A 26839-nucleotide genomic window follows, 5' to 3' on the forward strand; every position below is an offset into this window, starting at 1 on the left:
GTACTCGAAATTTGTTTTTTATTTGAATTATTCCTGTTTTTTTCCCTTTGAATGGAATATTTGACACTAAACTAGTTAATCTGTATCTCAGTGATAGTATCCAAATGAGCATAAAAATATCACTGGTATGTAAAACTACATGGACAACAAAATAGTTATAATTGTTGATCAAATTCTTATTCCCTTCTGCTCATAATACAACAAGTAAACAACTCAGAGGTTGACACTGTCAGATCCATTCTCCATCCATAGTGTCCAAATGAGCATAAAAAATCCCTGGTATGTAAAAACTACACGGACAATAAAATAGATGTTAATCGTATTCCCTTCTGCTCATAATAAAACAAGTAAACAACTCAAAAGTTAAAACTTTCCCTTTAAGAATTATATACTTATAATTATATAGTTATATACTTAATTCACTTTGTTATATACTTTGTCATACAGCCAATTCATTTTTTTTCTACTGTTTTGTGCTGATCCTGCACTTTTACATATTTTTTTTACTTTTGAGAAGGTGTATGTAAATATTGTAAATATTTGTAAATAAAAATTCCCATGAAAGCCACAGGTGTAAGCTCTCAAATACTTTTTGAATTGTGTTCCTATCTGTTACAGGGGCTGAGAAATCAGTAATTTAGTAGGCGTTGACACAATTGCTGAATTTCTAGAAAAACTTCAGGTTTTGGGGGCTTTTCTGAAATCGCTTATAGGTTTTACAGGCATTTTTTTCAGGCGCTTTAGGCCTAAATGGGTTAAGCCTAAACAGGGCATACTCTGCCTTTTTATTGTATATTTCATTTATTTGAAATTTCAAATCACATACTTGTTTCAGTAGAAGATCACTATGTTTCTCAGCCAGAGTGTTCTCCAGATCCTTAAGTTGAGACTCTAGTTTTTTTAATCGTTGCCTTTGCTCTCTTTTCTTCTTACTTGAATGTGCTATAATCTTGCCCCTGATATAAGCTTTAGAGGCTTCCCAAACCCCACTCTCTCTGTTGTGCCCATATTCACTGAGAAAAAAAAGTCAAGTTCTTCTTTATTTTCACTACTGAATATTGGGTCCTGAAGCAGAGATACATTCATTCTCCACCTACTTCCTTTGTTTCCATCTTGCTCAATTACCAGACCTAAGTGCACAATCGCATGATCAGTCAATGCTATCGGACCTATTGAGAAGTCGGAAACACTGTTAACCAGATCTTTGCTAATCAAAAAACAATCTATCCTGGAGTGAGATTTATGGTTATGTGAATAAAATGTATATTCTCTGTCTCTTGGGTTAACCAACCTCCATATATCTGTCAAACCTATATCCTCCATCAGCAACTCAATGGCCATTCTATCTTTGGGTATGTTATTAGAGAAAGTGGTTTTATCTAAGGCTCCATCTAAAACCTGGTTGAAATCCCCAGCTATAATCGTATATCCATCACCAACATCTCCTGCTAGTTTGTTTATTTTATGGAAGAAACCTGGGTCCTCCCCATTTGGAGCATAGATATTGCATACATTGACTTTTACTCCATTAATCTTAGCTTCTACGTATATCACTCTTCCTTCTTCATCCTTTTGCTCTTTTATAAGTCGAAAATTCAGATTCTTGTGCACCAAAATAGCTCCATGTTTTTTACTAGAGTATGAGCTATGATATATCTGACCAACCCAGTCTCTCTTTAATTTAACAGCCTCTGACTCAGTCACATGAGTCTCTTGTAAAAATGCAATGTGGACTTGTTGAGACTTGAGGTATGATAAACATTTCTTTCTCTTAATGGGATTTTGTAATCCATTAACATTCCAGGACACTATTCTTACACAATTACTCATAATTTAAGAAATGGATGTTGTGACTGCCATATTGATATGACATTTCTCGACAAATGAGGCCTATATAGATTAAGAGGCCCTTAAAACAGAAATGGGTAAATGAAAAAAGACGGGGTGCTGCCCAGCTGCCAATCAACAATAATAACACATAGTAAACTGCACACATAAACCCCTTTAGAACAGGGAACATAGAAAATAATCCCATACCCACCCCATATACCCTCTCTCTACCTTGAGAGACCCTCCACACAATCGGTCCATGAGGCACATTGAAGTGGTCATCATCAAACGCCCCCCCCACCATCAATCCCATCAAAGCGTCCGTTTATTAACAGTCTAATACAAAATATATCACAAGTCCCTATAAAGGACACAGCCTATTAACAAATTAGCCTAGTGGCCAGTCAAAGTTAGCCTATAGCCTACCTAATCTTAACAAACCATTTATTTCAGACCCAAATGAAAATTAGGAGAAAAGAAAGCACAATATGTATGGGTACTTTACTTACTGCGTCTTTGATTATGGCAAATGATCTGTTTGCCGGAGAAAAGGAAAAAAATACTGGCGTGAGAAGAAAAAAAATATGTATATATTTCCCAACTTTATAGCCCATTGACTATATCCACGTATCGTATCCGGAATTCAGCTGACTCACTGTCCTACGTTAGGTTCCTAGTCTCCAGGCTCCTGCATCGGCATCCCGTCCGGTGATCTTTGCTTTTCCGCCTCTTTGTTAAGAAAGTCCATAGCCTCTCTGTCGTCAGTGAACTTAATTATTTTCCCCTGCCATGTAAAGCGCATTTCCGCTGGATAAGCAAGGGTGAAACGCACATCAAGCCCGTGTAGCCAAATTCTTACATCCTTAAACTTTCTTCTCTTCTCCGCAGTCTCCCTCGTCATGTCAGGGAAAAATGACAGCTTGCACCCTTTCCAGACAACCTCTTCTTTGTTATTGTACTTTTTCTTTGCGGCCGCCAACACCCTCTCTCTTTCCAAAAAACTGAGAAATCGAATTATTATAGGTCTGGAACCCTCTTTAGGTATTGCTACTGGAGCGCGGTGCACTCGCTGTAGCTGTGATCCATCCAGTTCAATTCCAAGAGCTTCGGAGATGATCATCTTCACACATTCTGACGGTTTACCGTTTTCAAACTTTTCTTTCAGACCTATGAGTCGCAGATTTTGGCGTCTGTCTCTGTTTGCAGCGTCTTCAACAGCCTGGTGTAGGTCCTCACACTTCATGGCAGTCTTATCCACTTGTTGGCGGATGTCATGCTTTTCATCCTCTAGCTGAGAAATTCGTCTTTCTGCTTCATCCAACCGGAGCAGGACACTGTCCATATCTGTTCGTAATTCAACATTGGCATCTTTAATGTCGGATATATCTGCTTGCAATGACGTTAGGAGCTTTCCAACTCTTCCCATCTCCATCATAGCTTTCTCCAAGGACTGTTGCATAGCTGCTAACACATTTTCACTATCTTCTTTGCTAGCCCCAGCATTACTCTGTAACTTGCTAGCTCCAGCAGCATTGGGTTTTCTTGTATTCATAATGCACAAATCACCAGGGCCTAACACAATAAAACCGAGACTATTCGTTTCTATCACTGTATTAAACAAAAAAAAATGTCGACTGTTCACAGTTAACTAGCGAATTTTGGGGAATTTTGGTGGGGTTTGGGAGAACTCCAACTATGCGACCATCTTGCTTGGTGATCTCACGTGACTCCGTGTCTCACAAATGCATTTTTAAAGATTTCTGGCTTCACAAACACAGGTGGATGAGATCTACACAGTGCCTGACGTGGGAACCGTAGTTGGAGGGACACTCTACAGGTAGGCCACAGCCCAGAGGAAAAAAAAAGGCCAAATCTTTCTGGGATGGATTCTAGCCTTATACTGGATACCTTTTGTCTTCTCTCAACCTGTATTCAGTGGCATCTGTCGGGAGGGTGAGGAGCTGGTGGTAGGTCCAACAGATGAGGGACAGTTCCGGAAGCTCACTGTATGCAGCATTCAAAGAAACCGCATGGCCTGTAGGGTGCTCCGAGCTGGACAGGCCGCCACGCTGGCTTTGGGTGACTTTGACCGTTCATTGCTTCGAAAGGTTAGCTTCCTATCATGACTCATCATTCATACATTGTGTGTTTTATGTCAATACAGCATACGTGAGATCAGGAACATCTGTTTATCATCCCCCAGGGTATGGTGATGGTGAGCCCAGAAATGAATCCCACCATCTGCTGGGCGTTCGAAGCAGAGATCGTACTGCTGTTCCATGCAAAAACCTTTCACAGGGGCTTTCAGGTGACAGTCCATGTAGGCAATGTCAGACAGACCGCCACAGTTGAAGCCTTACAAGGGAAGGTGAGTCCATATTACACACACACACACACACACACACACACACACACACACACACGGACACGGACGGAAGTTGAGTCTTCAATGTCCTGGACAGATGGGAGATGAATTAAAAATGACCTCATCAAGGCATATAGGATTATAGATTTATAATATTTTTAAGTATAGGCTTAATTAAGTCCAGTCATACAGTCTGCCAGTTAACTTACTTCTCAAAAAGACAGAGGACAGTTACCCTACCTGCTAGGATATGTTAATGATAGTGGAATAGATCTTTGGTTTGGTACAAGGCACTTGCAGTGGTGCTTATTGCAACTTAGGCAATGTAGTGCTAGCATAGTGTAACTTAGTGCCATGGACTAATATCCATGCACAAAACCAAAACTATCTGGCTATTGTGGTGCTGTGCTTATTCATGCCTTCCTGTCAGTTCTGTCAGTGGTTCGGTTAATAAAGCTTTTATGTGTCCTCTTCCTTCTTACTTTCCTATGTGGTTTCACAAGTGGTCTTTGTCCTCTTCCTGTCTCATAGGATGAGTTGCGCACCGGTGAGAAGGCCGTGGTGCTCTTCAGGTTCATCAAACACCCAGAGTACCTGAAGGTCGGAGCTAAACTACTGTTCAGAGAGGGAGCCACCAAGGGTATTGGCCAGGTTACAAGTCTACATCCTGTGGTTTAAGACCAAACCAACCCAAAGCCAGTCCAACCTCAGGTAATGATGCTGTGGAATGAGGCAGGTCGGAGACATGCTCACTCACATCAGATCAGAAGAACAGAATGCTGCAGGTCAAAGAAAGCCTTGCAATAGTCTACTGTTCTCTCCTTTGTGTTCATCCAAAGTTTTTTTTTTCTTGTCTATTGTCACACACGCCCCCCCCCCCTTTCTTAAAATACCTCAGCAATTTCTTGCCACTTAAATAATTTTTATTATTTTTTGATTTTACTTCTCCTTGGTGCTTACAAAGAAGTACTCTGGTTCACTGCTTTAACAAAACTATCACCACTCTGAGGTTGAGGTGAGGACATAAATAGTTGACTTGGTGCACACAAATCATAGTCGCCTCTAAAAAGTGTTAGGAGTGATTACACATACAGCTGACTCCTAAACACACATATGAGACTTGAAAGGATGAGTTAAAACCGAAGGTTTACCACCAAACACCAAAAGCACGACTGAGAACACATGTGAGTGTGAAGAACAGTCTACTCCCATGGCAGCTACTGGCCCAGGTTGAGGCCAAGCCTAGAGAGAAGAGACCACCAGGTCAAATCCATGCACTGCCGGCTCAAAAAGACCTTCTGACAATCTGTTGTTTCATGAAATGGGTGTGTGGTCCTCTGTGCCATACTGCTACGGCTCTTTGAAAGACTTTATGAAACTGTTTCGTTAGGCTTGCAAATGGAATGTTGGGCACAGTGAAGACCATCGTAAATGCACATTTCACAAACACAACTGCTGCTGCACTGCCTTTAGTCTCTTTCCTCAGTCTGGGCTCGTTGAGAGTTTGTGGTCATGCCTTTATCTAGTCGTGATGCCTTATGAATATCTCCAGTGCGTACCACTTAGTTTGCCTTCACGGAAGTGGTTTTCTTTCTCAGGATTTTATAGTTCATTAGAAAGCCAAGCATAGGCTTCCACTGTTTTATCAGCATCTAATAGTTTCACAACATAGAACACAATATCTTCCTAAATGCACTGCTTTTATATTGTGAATGAATATTGTATCCAAACCAGCCATTCAGCAGTTGGCAAGCATCTCACTGTGCTGTTTCTGTTCTGTTTCCATTTAGGCATTTTCAAGTTTTATTTTGACTGATGTTTGATCAATAATATGATCATGGGGTTTATTGCAGTGCCTAAGTAAGACATGTAGGTCATGTGTGTGTTTTATTTCTTTCACATCTCAATGTTTTACACCCCGATGAAAAATGGAGATGGCGATGCACGTTGAGGTGATGTTTTAAAAGCAGGCTGCATATGGGAGGAATGTGGTGCTTTCTAGAGCAACCAGGGTTGTCTGAAGGGGATCAGCAATGGTCTTCAGCTCTAGTTCATCAGATTCCAAACTCTGTTTGTCATATTCACCCTGTAGTCAAACTGTTTGTTGTAGTTCCAGGCCAGTGGAGGAGAGGATGTGTGTGTGTGTGTGTGTGTGTGTGTGTGTGTGTGTGTGTGTGTGTGTGTGTGTGTGTGTGTGTGTGTGTGTGTGTGTGTGTGTGTGTGTGTGTGTGTGTGTGTGTGTGTGTGTGTGTGTGTGTGTGTGTGTGGTGACCGTGTGTTCACACCAAAACTTTTAAGACATTTGGAAAAAAATCTTTACAAGACTTTACAACACATTTGTAGTCATTTTGGATTGACATGGTCTCTTGACCAGTGTGTCACTTTCTATAGTTTGAAGGTTTTTTTCTTCTCTTTTTAAACATTGTACATTTTTAATCAGTTAATACACATTTATGTAAACTCCTGTATGTATATTCTGGTATTCATGAATAAAAATGAGAATGTGTGTGCATAATTTAAATATGCCTGCTGTTTTCAGTTCATGCCATCCAAACATTATTTTGAATTTATACTGACTCACTGTTAATTTCGCACCTAAGTTTATCTCATCTTTTTATCAAATTGATGTCTACTAACCACATTTCTCCTCTCGTATAGAGTGACCTTTGCCAACAAATCCTGATGGATGTGAAAACATTGTTCCTCATCACCATATCCATTTGGTACATTTACACGTATTGGCCACCAAACTCTACCCACTCACTTTGTTTCTCCGCCCCCATGGCCCATTAAGAGGTCAAACCTAGAGAGAAAAGACCACCAGGTAGGCACGTGTGTCCTGATAGGTGTCACATCCATGTCTAGAGAGAAAAGACCACCAGGTAGGCACGTGTGTCCTGATGGGTGTTATATCCATGTCTAGAGAGAATAGACCACCAGGTAGGCACACGTGTCCTCATAGGTGTTATATCCATGTCTAGAGAGAATAGACCACCAGGTAGGCACACGTGTCCTGATGGGTGTTATATCCATGTCTAGAGAGAAAAGACCACCAGGTAGGCACACGTGTCCTGATAGGTGTTATATCCATGTCTAGAGAGAGAAGACCACCAGGTAGGCACACGTGTCCTGATGGGTGTTATATCCATGTCTAGAGAGAATAGACCACCAGGTAGGCACGTGTGTCCTGATGGGTGTTATATCCAGTGGTCAAGTTGTAAAAAAAAAAGCCAGGGGGGATGGTGGATCTGGGATCCTGCTGAAGTCAAGTCCATTTTATTTCAAGTGCAAGAACATGGATTAAACAAATATACCGTTTACAAAATCTGAAAATACTACATATAATATGATATCAGGGGGTTACCCCTTCCACGGAGTGAAGCATTTGAAAAATTGAAGCTTAAATGGTACATTCTGAGGCTATCTTAGAGAGAAATTGTAGCTCTTGTGGTCATCCTGAAAAACAAGACATTATCAACTGTTGAACAACTGTTTAACCTTTGATAGACGTGTACAACTTTACCTTGTAAATTAACACATTTCAAAATATTGGCCAAACTTTTATTTACTAGGCCTTGGATTGTTCTTGCATACACAAAATTATGTGTCTCTTGCAATTGTACACACTAACCAGGGTTATACCACTAGTTCAGTTCATAGTTTATAATTCAATTTTTTTAACTAAGTTCACAGCTCGAAAAAATGAACTTTTTTTCAATATGTTGCGAGCTATAATTTTTCAAAATCTCTATCTGTCTGCAATACCGCTCTCGGCCTCTAACTTTGGCGCTCTCACGCACGGGCATAGACTGTAGAATGAAATGAAACACGATCAGACGCAACACAGGTATTACAGGTGCATCCTCATCAACGGTTCACTCTCATCAGTTGCATTTGGCCTCTGAAAAAAGCTTTTAAGGCTAGTCTGCTTGGCCATGTTTGATCCTTCTCACTCAGCCGCTCCTTGTTTGTAACTGACGGTTTGCGCTTGATTTAAAATGCAGCATAGTGTTGTTTAATATCTTTCAACGGCACAATAGCCTGTTCCTTTAAAACATAATAAAGGCAGTGCACGTTTGCTTTATAGTCCTAAATATTAGGATTGTTGTCAAATTCAGATTGTGTTTGCGGGACGGGATTTTTAAGAAATTCCTGGATGAGGGGCACATGACGTGCACATATAAAATGTAGAATGTTGAAAATTAAATAGTGGCAATATTTCCACACTAATTGATCAAATAACAGGGGATGGGAAGGGGGGGATGGCCTTTTCATAAGGGGGATGGTTTTGACCATTTTAATACCTGAGGGGGATGCCATCCCCCCCATCCCCCCTCAACTCGACTACTGGTTACGGGGTGGTAAAGGGAGTTGTAGAGTGGTTCTTTTTGCCATTTAAATGTGAAAATTCATTGTTTATATCATATTATATATTATAATAGTATATTAATAGTAGGCCTATATACTAATATAGTATGTACTACATATATAGCAATGTTATATCAGATAGGTATTATCTATATGTAAAAATAATTTATCTCCCTCTGGAACGAAATACTGTTTTCTGATTGGCTAATGGGTTGTACAATAAGTTCGTATAGATTGACACCTTGGACGTAGTCCCAGTAGAAAAGTTAAATCGCCGTTCCATATCAATGCTCTTGAATGGTTACCATTGACAACCAACATAACGGTTTTTTTCTTCAATACTTTCTCTAACGGGAGCACTAGGCTTCAAATCAAGAATTCATCAGGTTATTATGCATATTAAGTTTCCTAAAGATAAAGGAAATTCTAAATAATAATAATAATAATAATAAAAACATTTTTGGATGTTGTAAACGGGAGATAAGCGGGATAACGGCCTCCGAGCTGTCCAGTTCTACAAAGATAATGGACTTCGCGGCGCAACACCACTCCGCTGCGCGTCGTGGTGTTCTTTGCCCCGCAGCGTCCATTATCTTTGTAGAACTGGACAGCTCATCGGCCGTTATCCCTTACGTAACACTCATCCCTCCCACCACTAATATTTTACATACTCCATCTTCTCATCCACACACTTACTATGTCACTTACTTATGTTATTCACCCCACTCACTTTCTATTCTTTTCTTTCTCTCTCTCATTCACTCCCTCTGTATTATCCTCTCTGTGCTTGTCACTTACTCAATCTCACCCTCATTCATTCACATTCCTGATAGGGTAGTATTCAGTTATAGGGAATATAAGTGGAGAGTAGCCTAGATAAAACGCCATCATGTTAAAGACTGACATACTGAATTTGCTTCTTTTTTTTTTACCTAGGTGGGGACAAAGAGGTCGTAAAATACCTTTATATGTAAATTGGATATTGCATATTTAAGTCATCCCATGTTCACATGTATACTCAAAATGAATAATGTTGCTGGTAAAAACACAATAAAATACATATGAATAGTCAAAGTCAACCACCCCGTAACATGACTTACCACATTATCTACCATCCCATAACGGTGTCTTTTTTAAAAAAAAAAAAAAACATTGAAAGGCAATGAAATGCCTTATAAATAAATGTGGGATATTGATGTCCTTATGTGGATCAATTAATGCATGCTACTTTTAGTTGACTATGGGGAGTAAAATAGCATATATTGTTCAAAAATTGAAGCTTTTGATAGGCGAAATTCATATCTCATGGAAAATAATCTAAATCATGAAAAACTACAATAAGACAACAAGGCTTTAACTTTCAGTATCTAAAAAAGGACATATTTCTGATAGGTTGATTCTGATTTGGTAAAACAAATTATGTGTGCACGTGTGTGGTTGGAAGATAGACGGATGAAGGGCGCAGTATTATTAGGCTACATGGAAACTATGACCGTTAAACATTTGGCCTTGGCGGATGTCTGCGTTTTTTTCTTATTTTTTCTCCATTGTGTAATTAAAAGTCAATGACTAAAGTTTGACCTTTATTTTGAAAAAACGAATGGCGGCCATATTTGAATTTCCGTCGCGGGCTACACGCTGGGACTAGTTGACAGCATTAACACTGCGTCCTCACTTGGAGTTGTAGAGGGACAGTTTTTCCCCTCTTTAATCTGCACTAGTTGCTGGCTAATCAAACCAACCAGGCAGTGCGGTGACATGCGGTATATTAAGCGATTTAACCTATTGTTTAATTTTAGATGTTCAAAGAAACAGTGTAGTTTTTGTTACATTCCTTGTAAGGTAAGCTAACGTCAAAGTTGTTAACGTAGCCTGTGTCGTTCATTGCATAACATTAGCTTGAACAATTATGTTGTAATGAAATATCCGTACAGATTGTGTACATTTGAGCCAACGCAAGGACCGAAGAGAGCATTGTTTTAATATTACAACTGTATTATGACTGAAAATGGTTAATCATAGTCCAACTCAAATGCAACTTTTCACTTTACTTTCTAGAAAAGAGCAGTCCATGGATTATGGGACAGAAAGAGTTGTTGCGCTGGTCGATATGGACTGCTTTTACGTACAGGTAGAACAACGGATCAACCCAGAATTGAAGAATAAGCCGTGTGTTGTGGCTCAGTACAAGACATGGAAGGGAGGCGGGTGAGATACTAACTTCCATTTTTGAATACGGTGCATGTCCTGTTGCATTCCATAACTAGGTTCGGACGATATGCCCTTAAATGCTTCACTTCAAAGCAACACTGGGCAAACAATTTGTATGAGCTCCTTTTGGTATCGTCTTAAAATTAATTTTGATGGTATATGGTCACGTGACGGACAGATAAACCGAGCCGTCCAGGCTATACACAATGTAGTTTTGTTGTTACGGTGGGAAAGATGTAAGAAAAGCCTTCAAAAGACGCTTGTTAGCAAGTTTTTATCAGTGCCAATTGGGCTGTTGGTGCTTGTAAGGTAGATAGCTCGCTAGTTTTAGACAAAAACTTCATGATGCTGCTTTAAAGTCTTTTTGATATTTCCCTGTGAAATTCTTATATTTGAATCTTTCATGAAGTTAGGCATATGGAACCGACCTACACTTAGTTACCCTCCAGCAAACTAGGTGGCAGTATGTAGAACATTTTGTATGATGGCGAAAATAAGTTGTACACATTTGTGTCTGTGTGAAGCGTAATTTATGGTCGTCCGTTTAATGAGACAGAGAGCCCTCTCCGAGCACCTCCTCGTGGTCTGACGTGCACCTCCCAAATTATTTTTACTTTCTGTCTCCATTAGGGATGCAAATGATTAATCGACTTTAGATTAATTGTCGATTAAGAGGTTGCTCGATCAAAATGTATTAATCACGATTAATCGCTAGAGGGCGCTAGCGCGAGAGACCGGTTGAAAACAAAATGAAGCGAGCGAAAAGAAGTGCGGTGTGGGACCACTTCAACATTGTTAATTCAGGCAAAGAAGTCAAATGTTCTCTGTGTAATGCGGTATTGAAATACAATAGTTCCTCTAGCTCACTCAGTTATCATTTGAACACCGTGCATGCTGCTGTCCTGCATGACACCACCAGTTCACCTGGTCAACCTAAAATCACAGCTACACTGTATTATACCTTCTCTCGCTTACTGCCGCGAGTTAAGGCTAGTCTTAAAACTCAGGTTAGCTATTAGTTCGTTAGCGGGCTAGCTCACTGAGACTTCATAGAGTTAGCTACCTAGCTCGTTAGCGGGCTAGCTCACCTTGCTATGAATATGAATATCTCTGTCTACTCCCGCACTAACGTGTGCCCGCGAGTTTGGCTCATGAGAGTTAGTAAGTAAGTAAGTAAGTAAGAGTTGAGTTGGCTATTTAGCTTGATAGCGGACTAGCTCACTCAGGCTTAATGATATTATATACCTAGCTCGTTAGCGGGCTAGCTTACCTTTGCCTGATGGCTTGCCATTAAGAATGTAACTACTCTATCCCTCACTACCGTGAGCGCGAGTTAAACTTCAGAGAGTTGTGTTGGCTATTTAGCTTGTAATAGCCTAGATGCAGTTTCTTCATAATCTATAGGCTCAATAATATTCTGTTTGGCTCTCTATTTAATTTCTTCTATTCTTTTTTTTTTTATGTCTGTTTCAAATGCAAGAACTGAGCCAGTCCATAATTTATTTCTTTGTTTTAAATTAAAGAATGTATTTTGTTATACCATAAAAAAACTTTTCTGCTTTCTTTTCCTAATGCATAATTACTTGAGGAATGTATAATAGAATAGAATAGAATAGAATTATCATAATGTAATGTAATATAATAACTCAACTATTTAGCTGATATTTGTAAAGGCCCTATTGAAGCACTGAAACTCCGCTTATCAATTAATCGAAAGTCGATCGATAAGATTATCAACTAATGATTAATGAATTAATCGATAATTTGCATCCCTAGTCTCCATCAATACATTGCTGTTTACCTTGCGGGTAGTAGCGTGCCAACATTAGATAGCTGGCTCAGACACCTAGCAAATCCCCTCAGACGTATTTTTCAGTTACAATAAGGGGTTTTTACATTGACCAGTGTCTATTTTTCGGTTCCTTTTAAAAATTCTAAGTAAAACAAAAAGTCAAACGAACAACTTTTATGTATAAATATGACCATCTGTGGAGTATGGTCCCACCACCGTCGGAGAACCATAAATAAAAACGGTCCGTTAAGGCGACTGCGTGACCACGGAGTTACTGAGTCGTAGAAGTATATTGAGCCCTTGAGAGGGCGCGGTGCAGCCCCTTCATCCCAACATGCATCATCAGCAGTTGAAATCAGGGGGCGCGTAGGCAGCAGCTGGATTGTGTGTAAACTGCAAGCATACTTCATTCAGTAGGACCAAAGCAATGATCATTATAACATTATCTGCATGACCATTCAAAAATAGTACCCTGGTAGGTAAGAAAATCTGGAGTTAAATTTTATAGCTAGGTAACAAAAATGAACCCTTTAGGCCTTTTTACAGTACTACGATTCTCTCCGATTTGGTCGTAGAGGGACACTTTGGCACGCCTTGGTAACACCTTCACCCAGGTGTTGACGCCCATCCGAGCTGTCGGAGAGCTGGTCGGAGACACACGCTTTTTTTTAACTTTTCTTAAAGAGTCGGAGAGAGTCGGATACCCCCTTGGCTGTGATTGGCCAGTTTACGGCATCATTTCCAAACAACATAATTTCCGGAATCACACATGTCAGGACCTCACATTTCCTGTTTTCTGTCAAAATGTTTTAGTACGACTTTGGTAAACTGCAAAGGTGCACAGCATGCAGCATTACGGCTACCGTATTTTATATAAACCCTCGAAAAGTACATTTCTCCCGACCACTGTTGGTCTCTTGGCTGGTGGCTCGGTGTTGAAAGTGCCTTCTCCAACCAGCTTCAACTGACATCTAACGTAATTTGCTACGGAGTAATGCTGGCAGCATTACTTTGCATCTATTAAATAGGAAATGTATTTCATGTATGTGTAGAACCTATTTAGAATGACTGACTTTACATAAAACGGCAGTGAAAGACATTTGAGGCAAACATTACTTTTGCCTCAATGAGGGTGGCGTGTGAGAGCATAATCTGCACGATAACGTTGTACTTATTAGCAGCGAGGCTAGCTACATTAGCAGCACACTTTTGAGAGTTATTGTGAATACGCTAACGCTTGATTTAGCGGGAAATCTAGTAAACGTACGTACCACCTGTCTCCTGTTCTGTTGTTGTTGTAGTTGTCGCTCAAATCGCTACAAGCACGTCCTCTGCTTATAACTCAAACTAGTCCAGCTCCACCATCAACCATTGTCTGTTAGTTGCCATCATTCGCTGTTGTGAGGATTCCCGGGAGGAGGTATTTATACAATAAACGACTACCACACACACAACGATTTCTCTAAGAACGTCTTCTTAAAAATTGGGCATTAAAGGTGTCCAGGCAGAGGATCATAAGTGAGTGTGCTCCTGTATGTGTTTTTCATCATATTCATGGTTGAAAAGGCAGTCTCACAACTGTATGTTGAGGTATCAGAATCAGAATCAGAATCATGTTTATTGGCATGTATGTGTATGCATTCTCTTGTTGTGTTTCTGATATAACTATAACACTGCATGTGGATTGGTATGAAGATTGCAGTGGGTTTATTTTTCTGACCCTTCATAGTTCTACGGGTATTTCTGTTCGAAGTGTGCATGCTTTGTTTTATAGTGGCGTTTCACGCTAACACTTTTGACAAGGGCAACCGTTTCGTTGCAGATTAAACACATCGGTTTTGTCCTGCCCACAAGCAGCACAAATGCATAGCCAGTCAGTCCACTCTGTCTTAAATTCGAGATTTTTGGAATCAACTTTTCTTGTGTGAGGTGTGAGAGCCTGGCAGAGGATTATTAGTAAGTGTGCTCCTGTATGTGTTTTTCAACATATTCATGGTTGAAATCGCAGTCCCACAACTGTATGTTGAGGTATGCATGTTCTTGCTGTGTGTCTGATATAACTATAACACTGCATGTTGATTGGTATTATGAATACCGTGGGTTTATTTTTCTGGCCCTGTCCTCAGAATTTGGGGGGTAATTTTGTTCGAAGTGTGCATGCTTTGTTTCATAGTGACACATTCACGTTACCACTTTTTGACAAGGGCAACCGTCTCGTGGCCAATGAGTGCATTGTCATAGTGTTGTAGTTATACAAAGGTTACCCAGCGATCATTGCAAATATGAATGTGACAAAAATACCAAAGAAAATAAGAACGTATTCATTTTATTGGATCGTTTTATAATAGTTTCTGTATTGTATGTAAGATAAGCATATCGTTTTGTTATAAATCGCTACTATGTATTTCACAAAAAAATGACCACCACGATGGAGATACATTTGCCTTCTCAGCTGAATATATAGCATTAGACATGCTAACGTTGACTGAGCTACTTGTCTCCAAGGCCCATGTGACGACACCTGCCCGACAGGTCCTGAAGCCGCGTCAGTGACAGTTGGGAGGAAAAACAATCAATGACTTCCATTAAAGAGGTAATGGGGTAGCTACAGGCTCGACAAACAGTCGTTACCCCACCCAGCGGTCCGGCATTGAATAGGCTTTAGGACGCATAGCCTTCGGAGTAGTATGTAAGCCCGACCAATACGTTCAAATTTTTCTGAATCAACCGCCTGCCCCCGCCCGCCCATTTTTTTTTCGAGGACGGAGAGGGATGCAGAAGTATATCGAGGCCTTTAACCCCTTTATGACCATAGTTCATACTCTAACCCTATGGTCACTCAGGAGGGAGACAAATGGTTGTTCCTAGTTTGTGGGCACCAGGTTACAGAAAATGAAATGAGTATGTTTACCCAGAGGTGCACAAGCAGCACAGGGTTTAAGAAGAGACATACTCGTTTCGGAACAACAACAGCAATAGACTCAACCTCTTTTCCTAACGCCATCATAAGATCAGAATTGTTTCGCCATCATTTTTCAGGTTTATATCATTAGTTTTAGCCTAGCCCTTTTGAAGCTTTATCTTAATATCCATTCCTGCCTTTTTCACTCTTGTTCAGCATCATTGCTGTGAGTTATGAAGCAAGAGCTAACCCTAACCCTTTTTCACTCTTGTTCAGCATCATTGCTGTGAGTTATGAAGCAAGAGCTAACCCTAACCCTTTTTCACTCTTGTTCAGCATCATTGCTGTGAGTTATGAAGCAAGAGCTAACCCTAACCCTAACCCTTTTTCACTCTTGTTCAGCATCATTGCTGTGAGTTATGAAGCAAGAGCTAACCCTAACCCTAACCCTTTGTCACTCTTGTTCAGCATCATTGCTGTGAGTTATGAAGCAAGAGCGCGCGGGGTCACCAAAAACATGTGGGCAGATGAAGCGAAGAAATTATGTCCAGACCTCCAAGTGGCGAGAGTGAGGCAGTCTCACGGGAAGGCAGATCTTACTCCGTGAGTTTTCAGCTTCTTGGCTTCTCCTATTCGTTGTCTGTATGTACATTTAGCCAGGTCTTCTAATTGTTCCTACTATTATTTGAACATGTTTAACTAAACAGCTTATACCTGCTACACATCATGTTTAGCTAACTGCATGCAATGAGCTTATCATGCCATTTGTAGATGTAAAATGATTGCCAGTAACACTCTCTTAGTTCTGTGTGTGTGTTGCAGCATGTGGAGATGGTGTAACGGACTGAATTAATTTGGTAATATCAAGGCATACTTGTGTGGTTCCATGGATGCAGAATGATAGCCTGTGAATGCTATCCCTTACGTGTAGCCTAGATTGAGTTTTTATACCAAGACAGGTGTGACGTGCCTCATGCAATGTCACATGTGATACGTCCTCAGAAAACTTCTTCTGTTTTAATAAAAAAAACGTTTTTGTTGTTTGTTTGATAAACAGTAGTATAGATTTGTGATTTTTGGAAATATTTTCTTTTTTTACTGGGAGGCTGGAAGGTTCTCATATGCGCTTCAGTGCACTTAAATGTCCAAATGGGAAACACTATGCTCAGTGTCACGCTGCATAGGGTTCTGATGCTTGCCTCCAGTAGAAAAGGAACGAAACACAGCACTTTACTTCTCTTGCATGTATGATGCCTGTTATTCAATGTCGATTTCCAGGAAGCTTATTTCTTTGTTACACAATGATCTCCAGCTACAGGGAAGCAAGTGTGGAGGTCATTGAGGTGATGTCCCGCTTTGCTGTGATTGAGAGGGCCAGTATTGATGAAGCCTACATGGACCTTACAGCCAGTGTTAAGCAGCGCCTTAGGAACATGGAAGATCAACAGATTGAGCCACACCTCCTGACCGCCACCTTTATTCAGGGGTATCCCCAGGCCACCACCAGCCAGGAGGAGGCTGAACATGCTGCATTAGATAAAGGTCTGTGTTGAGACTGACTACCACAATATTACAACTTTTCTTGGTGTCATGTCAGTTAAAAAAATCTGTGATCAAATACCCGTAACACAGTCCAACGAATGAGATATTATTTTGTATGCATTCATATGTCTGTATGTAAACCCATAGATAAACATCTAGTTATATATATCTGTAGTTAACGGAACTGAACAGGAGTGCATCAAGTATAGCCACTCACTTATTTGGGCCTAGTTCTTTAGTTGGTGTTTTTGATGGCTCCTGCTTCCTGTGCCCCACAGATGCGCTCCGATCAAAGGGCCTAGGCCAGTGGCTGGCCTCCCTGCCCCCAACAACACAGACGGACAGTGCAGAGCTGCAGCTGGCTGTGGGGGCTATCATTGTAGAAGAGATGAGAGCAGCAGTTGAGCAGTGCACTGGCTTTCGGTGCTCAGCAGGCATATCCCACAACAAGGTTGGTCTCATTGTTAGCACAGTCTGCCAGCTTATTGAACATCAACATGACCTCTTAACAAAATGAGGTCCTTGTATAATTAATATGAAACATGGGTCCTTGTCTTTCTCTCTCAGGTCCTGTCCAAGCTTGTTTGTTGCATGAACAAACCCAACCGCCAAACAGTACTTCCCCTCAGCTCAGTCACCCAACTCTTCAGCAGTCTCCCCATCAGCAAAATGTGAGTTCTGCATCCTTTAGTTCATTTCTCTCACGTTTGTAGTAAACTGTCATTATACAGTACTGCCTGTTGACTGGCTTTGTCCATCCTCATAGTCGTAGTCTTGGAGGCAAACTGGGAGCCTCCATCACAGAGACTCTGGAAGTGGAGAACATGGGAGAGCTGACAAAGTTCACTCAGGGTCACCTGACTCAGCACTTTGGAGTGAAACATGGGTAAGGCCTATGAGAGTTACATCTCAGTTGACGACAAATACTTGAACTTATTATGTTATTTATCAACATTTCGCCCATTCTTATGTATCTGTAATATTTGTGTGTCACCTGTTTCCTCTGTAGTCAGTGGCTTTATGATATGTGTAGAGGGATCGATTTTGAGCCAGTAAAGCCTAGACACCTGCCTAAATCCATCGGCTGCAGCAAAAACTTTCAAGGAAAGACGGCTCTGGCCACCAAAGAGCAGGTTGCATTCTGCTAATAGCTCATTTACAAATTCCATTATAACTAAATGTGCACATCCCATGAATCCGCATTATACAGAAGGACACTTTTACCATATCCACTGGACCCCATCTTTTTTCACTAGGTTCAGTACTGGCTTCAACAGCTAGCTTTGGAATTGGAGGAAAGACTGATCAAAGATAGGGAAATGGTGAGGGAAAATGACCGACTGACTGGCAATTTTTTTTTATTACCTGAACCAATACAAATAGAGTGTTTGACTGAGTCATGCGTTTTCCTTCCCACAGAACGGACGTGTGGCTAAGCTTCTGACTGTGGGAGTGAAGCAGGCCGGAGAAACAACACCTGGCAGTTTCTCTCGTTGCTGTGCTTTGGCACGATATGAAGCCAACAAGTTCTCCACTGATAGTTTTGCAATAATTAAGAGCCTGAATTGTGCTGGAAACCACCAGCAAGCCTGGTAGGTAACATGAAAGTACACTCTTAATGGAACCATGAGTGCTCAGCATCTTGAGAACTTTAAAAACTTTGCAGTAATAAGTAATTGACTTGTAACCAGTTTGGTTCTATTTGGTTTCCTCAGGTCTCCTCCCCTCACCCTGCTCCACCTCTCTGCCAGTAAGTTCAGTGATGCTGCCACAGCTTCATCCGGGGGAATCAGCACCTTTTTTAGCAGTGAGGTCAATTCCTCCCAGAAACTTTCATCCTTCAGTCCATCTTCTGGTTCAGCAAGACAACCAACACCAAAGAGACCTGGAATGATTGAGTCCTTCTTTCAGAATGCCTCAAAGAAGAGAAAGGAAGGTCATGACGAACTTTCAGAGGAGGGTGGAAATGAACTGAAATACAGTGGAGGGGAGGAAAAAAGTTGCTCTGAAAGCAATGCCTCCACCTCATCTTGTGTGCAGGGAGGAATATCTTCTTTTTTTCAGAAGAAACAAGTCCAGACTTCTGCCACCACCACAGCTTGTGGTTCTAGTGTTGTGACTGGCCAGGCAGTAGATTCTTCTCAGAGTCATGAACATGTTATTACTCAACCTGATAAAAAGACGTATGCACATACCAGTGATAGCCTGTATGGTGTTCCAGAACATTCTCATCCTCCTGAGGCTGCTCTGAGCTTCTCCACAGAAGACTATTTAATTTGTGATCGCTGTGGCCAAGCAGTGCTAGCTTGGGAGATGCCAGAGCACACAGACTACCATTTTGCTCAGGATTTACAGAACTCCTTTTCCTCCCCCTTACCTTCTCCTTCCTCATCCAATCAGATCCCAGCCAACCTGTCCAAAATACATGTTGGTCCTAGGTCTAAGACGTCACCGGCCTCCTGTAGTAGAACTCCCAGCAGTGGCCCCTTAAAACCTCAGGCCAAAAAGCCAAAGACAGTGGGCACTGTTGGTACCCTCGATTCCTTCTTCAAAAAGAGTTAGCCTTGACCTTATATTGATGAAGGCCTGGTATTCCATTCCTCATTATCTGCCTATGAGTAAATGATAGTCCAATATAGTTCAACCAACCATCTCCGAAACATTGCCCCAGCCTTGCCCATGCTGCCTTAAGCTCACTAATCACATCTGTCATAATGTTTGCTCAGTTCAGATAAAAGGCTGTTGATCTATACCGTCATAAGATTGGTCTATATGCATGATGGCCTTTCTACTTGGTGACTTTTCTGATTAATAGGATAAACTCCATGACACCACAGAGTACCAGTCTGAAGACATTCCTGTTTACGAACGACAAGCAGCAGTGCTTCTCTTATAGCTAGATTTCTTAATACTGAAAGCTGAAAATTAAAGTACATTATTTTCTACAACAATTGTTGTTATCATTGATTATGACAATTTGCATATCTGTAGTGGCAATAGCCCTGTTCCTTCTCTCTATTGTTGTTATCATTGATTATTATTATATTGATCTGTAGTGGCAATAGCCCTGTTCCTTCTCTCTATTGTTGCTGCCTCTTGGAGAGCGCCGGTGTAGATGTGTCTGACTCGCAGCCAGTGCCTTGGAATAAATCCAAAATTGTATTCCCGTTGTTTTTCTGAACTATTTATTGCAACGGAATTGATCTAGAAACATAAATATAGAGATTCCAGTGTGTTTTTCTCTGTAAGCTTGCGGATCTATTCAGTCAGGACAATGGTTGGGCCAAGGCTCCCAGTTGAGTAGACCTTGGGTGAGCTGGCTAAGTTGACTGAACCGGCTGAGGTCAAAGATGGTATGGCTCGATCACTCGTCGCCCCCTTTTATAGGACTGCACCCTCACCACCTGCAGAGGGTGCCCACTTCCCAACATGAATATATACATGTTTCAAATATGTTTATTGGGAAACACTAGCCTGACGATGTCATACTCATAATTCTAGTCAGAATATGAGTCTGATACTGAACCATTGGGCTGTGATTATGGGGCGTGTTTCAACGAACCAGGAAAGAAAATGCCTCTTTGCTGAATTGGATACCTAGAACCAATGTTCCCTCTAAGCTGCGCGCGTGCGCAGCCGCGCAGGCCAGTCGAAGAGGCCGCGCAATATATTTTTCAGACCGCATAAACGATTTTTTTTTTAGGGTTTAAAAATCTGAGCATCAAAGGGGATGTAGGCTAGTTAATAATCATTTAAAATACTGACATGTTTGACAACCAAGCCGGATGTGCGTTAGAATGTTTACATACAAAATTTCCTTTAGCTCTCTTGCCGGTCTCTGCTCCAGCAGTTCTATTTCGTTTCTACTGACCGCCAGAGGCGGTGCTTTAAGCACTGGATGTCATTCACGTTTACGTGTAGTTCGAGTATTTGTATCAACAAAATCACCTGTGACCTGGGTGACGTATGCCTTCGCCCCTGTACTAAAGGCATGCTCCCCCAGGTCACGACCCTTAATTCTTCTCGCGTCAGGTGAGTTGGTGAGTATGTTCACTCCACAGGTGAGTGTAATCATGCTAATCGTTGGTAGTCTTGCAACCTTCGGGTAGAGCTGCGAATTCTCGCTCTCTTAAGACTACGATTAGCATCAAAAATCAACATTTGCAGTGGGCTACAGTACAGGTGTGTCTCGCCTTAAAACTGGTAGTTAAACCCACTCGCGGATAATCCGGGGAAAACGGATAATCCGGAAAAAAGGTGAGTTGCCTCTATTTGTTTTACCGTGTGTAGTAGTCACGCTCTGGTAATGAGTAAAGAGGCATGGGAATCAGCAGCTTACAGGTGTTTCTCGCCTTACAACTGATGATTAAACCCACTTTTTGCACGAGTGAGTTCCTCGCATAATAGTTCCTACTATTGTCTGTCACGATGAGATACGGCAGTCAGTAAAGGTGTTCTCGCCTCACGACTGATAATTAAGACCACTTGTTAAGCGAGATGGAAACCCTCGGCCCCTTTCGGCTTCGTGTCACACTATCTGCAGGCTACAGGTGTTTCTCGCCTTATACCTGATAATTAAAACTACTTGTTAAGCGAGCTTGAGCCCTCGCATAGTTGGTTTGTACCGTTGTTGTTTTGAAGATGCAAGCGGCGTTAGCCTATTTGCCCCTGTCGGCTTCGTGTCACGCCATCAGAAGGTGTTTCTCGCCTTATAGCTGATAATTAAAACTACTTGTTAAGCGAGATGGAAATCCTCGCAAAGTCTGCTTCGTGTCACGCTATCAGAAGGTGTTTCTCGCCTTATAGCTGATTGTGTCACGCTATCAGAAGGTGTTTCTCGCCTTATAGCTGATAATTAAAACTACTTGTTAAGCGAGATTGAAATCCTCGCATAGTCGGCTTCGTGTCACGCTATCAGAAGGTGTTTCTCGCCTTATAGCTGATTGTGTCACGCTATCAGAAGGTGTTTCTCGCCTTATAGCTGATAATTAAAACTTGTTAAGCGAGATGGAAATCCTCGCATAGTTGGTTTTGTACCGTTGTTATGATGAAGATGCAAGCGGCGTTCTCGCCATAAGCATTCAATTAAGTAGGCTAAACGAACAGGATTTACTCCTGTCGCTACCTACTGTTTGGGTAACTGTTAAAGCTACGTTCTACGCCCCGAAATGTCAGTTCTATGTTGCGGAACTGTTAACTATGGTGTTAAAAGCGTAGGCTACTGATGGATGACTGACGGGCAATGCCCGCAATTTCAGTTTTTTAATCCATCTATCTTGGTAGCTGGGAGCGAGTGTGTCCACTCTTAAACAGGACAGGGTTTTTACTCCTGTTGGCTTGTGTTAAACGCTATAGGCAGGCTGCGTTTACCTACGGACAAGTAACTGACGGGCTATGGCCGCAATTTCAGTTCTAAACCATCTATAGGCCTATTGGTAACTGTAATGGGCATGTCCGCTCTTGAACAGGACAGGTTTTTTACTCCTGTCGGCTTTGTGGTAAATGCTATAAGCAGGCTACGTCTACCTACTGTTGATGACTGACGCCCGCAATTTCAGCTCTAAAAGCAAGTTTAATTCGCGGGGTAAATATTGAGGCTTGGTCCATAATAAACTGCCTAGTTTGAGTGGGTGATTTTTCCGCCCCGCAAACTTCAGTTGTTCAGAATTTATTATTTGGTTCAGATGACTGTAGGGTGGGTCCGCTCTAAAGCAGTAGGCTACATGATTTACGCCAGTCGGCTTTGTGTTAAACACTATAAGCAGGCTACGTTTACCTACTGATTAGGGACTGAATGTGCTATGTCCGCAATTTCAGTTCTAAAGCATCCAATTTTGGTAATGTTAACCGCTGGGTCCACTTTTAAATGGAAGCCTACCTTACGTAAGGTAAGAGGAATCATTGCCGCGATCAGGTGTAATGCGCTTGGTTAATATTGAGGCTTGGTCCATAATAAACTGCAAACCTCAGTTGTTCAGCATTTATTATTTGGTTCAGATGGCTGTAGAGGAGTGGGTTCACACTTAAACAGTAACCTATCTGAACAGGGCCTGGTGTTATTCGCTAAGGCTGCTGGTAAAATATCACTCATATATATATATATATATATATATATATATATATATAGATAAATAAATAAATACATCTAGGTATAGATATTGCAACATGTTCATTACATGCACTGTTGCCAGGCCCCTCTTGGGCCAGAGGACGAGCCAGAACCGCCTCCGGCGCTAGGTCTCCTAAGCAATGCAAACGCCAGAGGCCTGATTCCCGGGAAGCCTCTGGTAGGGGCAAATGCAGGTATAGGTATCCGCTTGCCCAGAAGGTAGACACTTCGACTTAGGAGTTCGCAGAAATAAGACTCTGCTTCTAAAGCTACAACAACCTGCTGCACAGCATGCTAGTGCTTTCACTACAGCGGCTTTACAGTCTCCTTCGGAGGGGCTCCCTCTAATACGGTCACCAGCTTTGAGATCCTCAAGGAGGATATTCTCTCCACTAGGGCTTCAGAGAGGCCCCTATTTCTCTCATCCCAGTTCCCTGGGTACGAGCGACACTACACTGAAGGGCTCCAAAAGAAGAAAAAACATCAGTTAGACCCACATTTAAGATGGCAATGACACGTCTAGGGTTGGATATTATACCCATACAGACCTCTCCTCAGAGCTGCTTAAAAAAATAAATAAATAAATAAATAAAGATAAAAAAAGGCCTCCATCTTCGGCTTTTAATGTTCCGCCCTCGCCCCCATATATCGAGGAGCGGCAGAGATGCTGGGCAGATCCCAGACGGTTCTCTCATCTCCCAGGAGACGAGAGCCCTAGCCAACATGCAAGATGCATCTGCCCAGGGCCTTGCTAGCATGCCCAATATTGAACCAGCCGTTGCTGCCCGGGTGCTGACACCTGGTTAAGCACTCCGGCCAGATGCTCGCTGCCCCGGCCAAAGTGCCGTTTGACAGACGACTACATGGTGAAATCCTACTACGCAGCACCGCGTATTGCACGTCTTGGGTATTCAATGTCACACCTGGTACTAGCCCTGTCCCAGACATTGCAGACTTCTGGGGATGACTCCTCTGCTGAGTCAGAGTGACACCTCCCTGCAGGCGTTTGCCTACATGACCAGGGAGTTGGGTAGGCCGTGGCCTAGTTAACCCAGACCCAACGCCGGATATGGTTGGCCCAGTCTCAACTCTTGGAGCCGAGCAGGAAAGCCCGATTGTCTCTTCCTCCTGTCTTTCCTGGACAGATGTTGTCCTGCTGCGCAGTAAGCTCTGGAGTGCAGCCTACAGGTTACACAGTCCAGACAACACTTGCCAGTCTGAGCCGGGAGGCTCCTGGCAGACAGAGGCCCCCTAGGGTTCGGACCCTGACCACCGAGGTGCCATGGGGTCAAAATGACCATCGTCATAGACCCAAACAGGGCTCTGGCTCTACGTCAGGAGATCTGGGATCTCTTGAAGAAAGGCGCCATCAAGCCATTAGACAGGCTGGCACAAAACAGTGGATTCTACTCCGCTTATGTTATCATGCCAAAGAAGGGCGACGGCCTTCGGCCTATACTAGACTTGAGACGTTTAAACACGCATCTCAAGGTTAAGATTCCACATGCTGCGTACAGCGGATGTGTGGCAAGGTATCATGCAAGGAGATTGGTTTACAACCATCTACCTAAAGGATGCATACTTCCGCGTCCCTATCACACCTCGAAACAGACAGATTCTTCGTTTGCATTCGTGGGCAGAGCTGCCAGTTCTATGGGCTCCCTTTTCGGGATCTCGCTGGCACCACGTCTTCACCAGATGTGCGGCAGCGGCACTGTCCCTACTGCATCATCAGTCATTCAGGAAAGGAGGGCTCTGGCCCTCAAGATCTTTTCTGAGACTGCTGAGTATGCTCACAGCGGCCACGTAGGTGTTCCCTTGGCCTTCTGTCTTTGCAGCCCCTTTAAATTCGGCTGAACGATCTTGGCTTGCACCCCACTTAGCACAGGCACAAGCTGATCAGAGTCACTTCCAGTTGCCTTACAAAGCTATGGCTGTGTAGGGGAGAGACATAATCTCACCCAAGGGGTTCCCTTGGGGCCCATACCTTCTTACAGAGGAGCGGTGGCCACCGATGCCTCTATGGCAGGGGGGAGCTGTATGACAATGCAGGACTTTCAGAGGTCTCTGGAGTCCTTGGCAGTAGGAACACCACATATATGCTTGGAGCTGCAGGTTGTCCTGCTGACGCTCAAATGTTTTCTTCCAGTAGTGGTAGAAAAGCTGTCCTGGTAAGAGCAGACAACACGTCGGTGGTCTACCAGGTAAACCACCAGGGGAGCACAAGGCCAGACAATCCTTGAGGCTGCCCCAACAGCTGTGGCTGTGGGCCTATCTACTCTTTCTGAGCCTGGGGGCAATGCATTTAACAGGCATTCAGAACACGGCTGTGGATGTGCTATCCCGGCAGCCTTGTAGCCTTCACCATGAAAGTATATGCAGCCACCATCTCAGCCATACACAGTAGGGCAGATGGTGTGACAGTTGGGTCCCATATGCTAGCGACCCGCTTCCTTATGGGTTCTCAACAACTAAGGCCGCTTCGGCGAAGCTCAGTTGCCTATAGTCCTAAGGGCACTCTGGCAGTCCCCCTTTGAACCTCTAGAGAGGGTGGGATTGAAATAACGGTCTATGAAGACCGCTTTTCTCTTGGCCATGGCATCGGCTACACGAAAGCCAAGCCAAGAATGTCTATATTGGAACCCCGGAGGCCCAGGGATAACTTTGGGGGTGAATCCGGCCTTTCTTCCAAAGGCGAATTATCATCCTACTGAAACCAGCCGCTCAGGCTGGCTGCCTTGAGCCCCAGATCAGGATGACGAGCAGGGACAGAGCCCTACCTGTTGTGCCCAGTGAGAGCACTTAGGGCTTATATTGATATGACTGGAATCCCACCAGTCTGATTCACTGTTTCTCTGTCATGTTGGACAGAGTAGAGGGCACAGCTTATCCAAATAACGGCTATCACGTTGGATTATGGACGCTATTATTTGTGCCTATAGGAGCAGTAGTCTCCTGGTCCCTCAGGTCCGAGGTCACTCAACTAGGAGTGTATGTACATCGCGGGCGGCCCTAAGAGGTGTTCCCCCTTCAGATATCTGAACAGCTGCGTTATGGGCATCAACCTGCACATTTGTGAGGTTTTATAGGGTTAACGTGGTCCCTCATAACCCAGTGGCAGCTGGTGTTCTTCCTACTTCCTTACAGCGGGAGTAAGGTAAGACTTCCTCGTGACTTGGTTGGTATTAGTCATCCAGTGCTTAAAGCACCGCCTCTGGCGGTCAGTAGAAACGAAATAGAACGCTAGGTTACGTATGTAACCATGGTTCTATGAGTTTCGGATGACCGCCAGAGCTTGGCAGTCACTCGGAATATTCGCGAGAAGATTGTCAAGGGTCGTGACCTGGGGGAGCATGCCTTTAGTACAGGGGCGAAGGCATACGTCACCCAGGTCACAGGTGATTTTGTTGATACAAATACTCGAACTACACGTAAACGTGAATGACATCCAGTGCTTAAAGCACCGCCTCTGGCGGTCATCCGAAACTCATAGAACCATGGTTACATACGTAACCTAGCGTTATAGGCTTAGGCTACCATGGCGAAAAGAAAGGCAGAGCAGGTGCCCCAGAAAAAGGTCTGCCTAACGTTTAAACATGAGCGGCTAGATGAAATAGTCCAAACTGACTCAGGTAGGATAAAACTTTCAGACATACTTACATATGCTCGGAGGCAAACGCGAAAATAGTTCGCTCGTGGGAAAACATGCAGTGAACAAAA

The 26839-nt window shown here is 42.7% G+C and overlaps 2 protein-coding genes across 3 annotated transcripts in view; both read left to right on the forward strand.

Annotated features, from left to right (window-relative positions):
* gtpbp2a (GTP binding protein 2a) overlaps positions 1 to 6684 on the forward strand; it is a 33363-nt gene extending 26679 nt beyond the window's left edge. For both annotated transcript variants that reach the window (XM_080849265.1, XM_080849266.1), the window contains exons 9-12: positions 3609 to 3667; positions 3767 to 3938; positions 4034 to 4198; positions 4727 to 6684. In XM_080849265.1, coding sequence (XP_080705391.1) covers positions 3609 to 3667; positions 3767 to 3938; positions 4034 to 4198; positions 4727 to 4873 — 543 coding nt within the window. In that variant the 3' untranslated portion in view covers positions 4874 to 6684. The remainder of the gene's footprint in view (positions 1 to 3608; positions 3668 to 3766; positions 3939 to 4033; positions 4199 to 4726) is intronic.
* A 3651-nt stretch (positions 6685 to 10335) lies between these two features.
* Positions 10336 to 19671, forward strand: polh (polymerase (DNA directed), eta). The gene is made up of 11 exons (XM_080848794.1): positions 10336 to 10405; positions 10622 to 10771; positions 15937 to 16071; positions 16781 to 17010; positions 17289 to 17461; positions 17578 to 17681; positions 17777 to 17896; positions 18020 to 18143; positions 18267 to 18332; positions 18430 to 18602; positions 18726 to 19671. The coding sequence occupies exons 2-11, from the start codon at positions 10635 to 10637 to the stop codon at positions 19570 to 19572; spliced, it is 2109 nt and encodes a 702-aa protein (XP_080704920.1). The 5' UTR covers positions 10336 to 10405; positions 10622 to 10634; the 3' UTR covers positions 19573 to 19671.
* The last annotated feature ends 7168 nt before the right edge of the window (positions 19672 to 26839 follow it).

The sequence above is a fragment of the Sprattus sprattus genome, assembly GCF_963457725.1.
Source record: "Sprattus sprattus genome assembly, chromosome: 12".
NCBI classification, from domain to species: domain Eukaryota; kingdom Metazoa; phylum Chordata; class Actinopteri; order Clupeiformes; family Clupeidae; genus Sprattus; species Sprattus sprattus.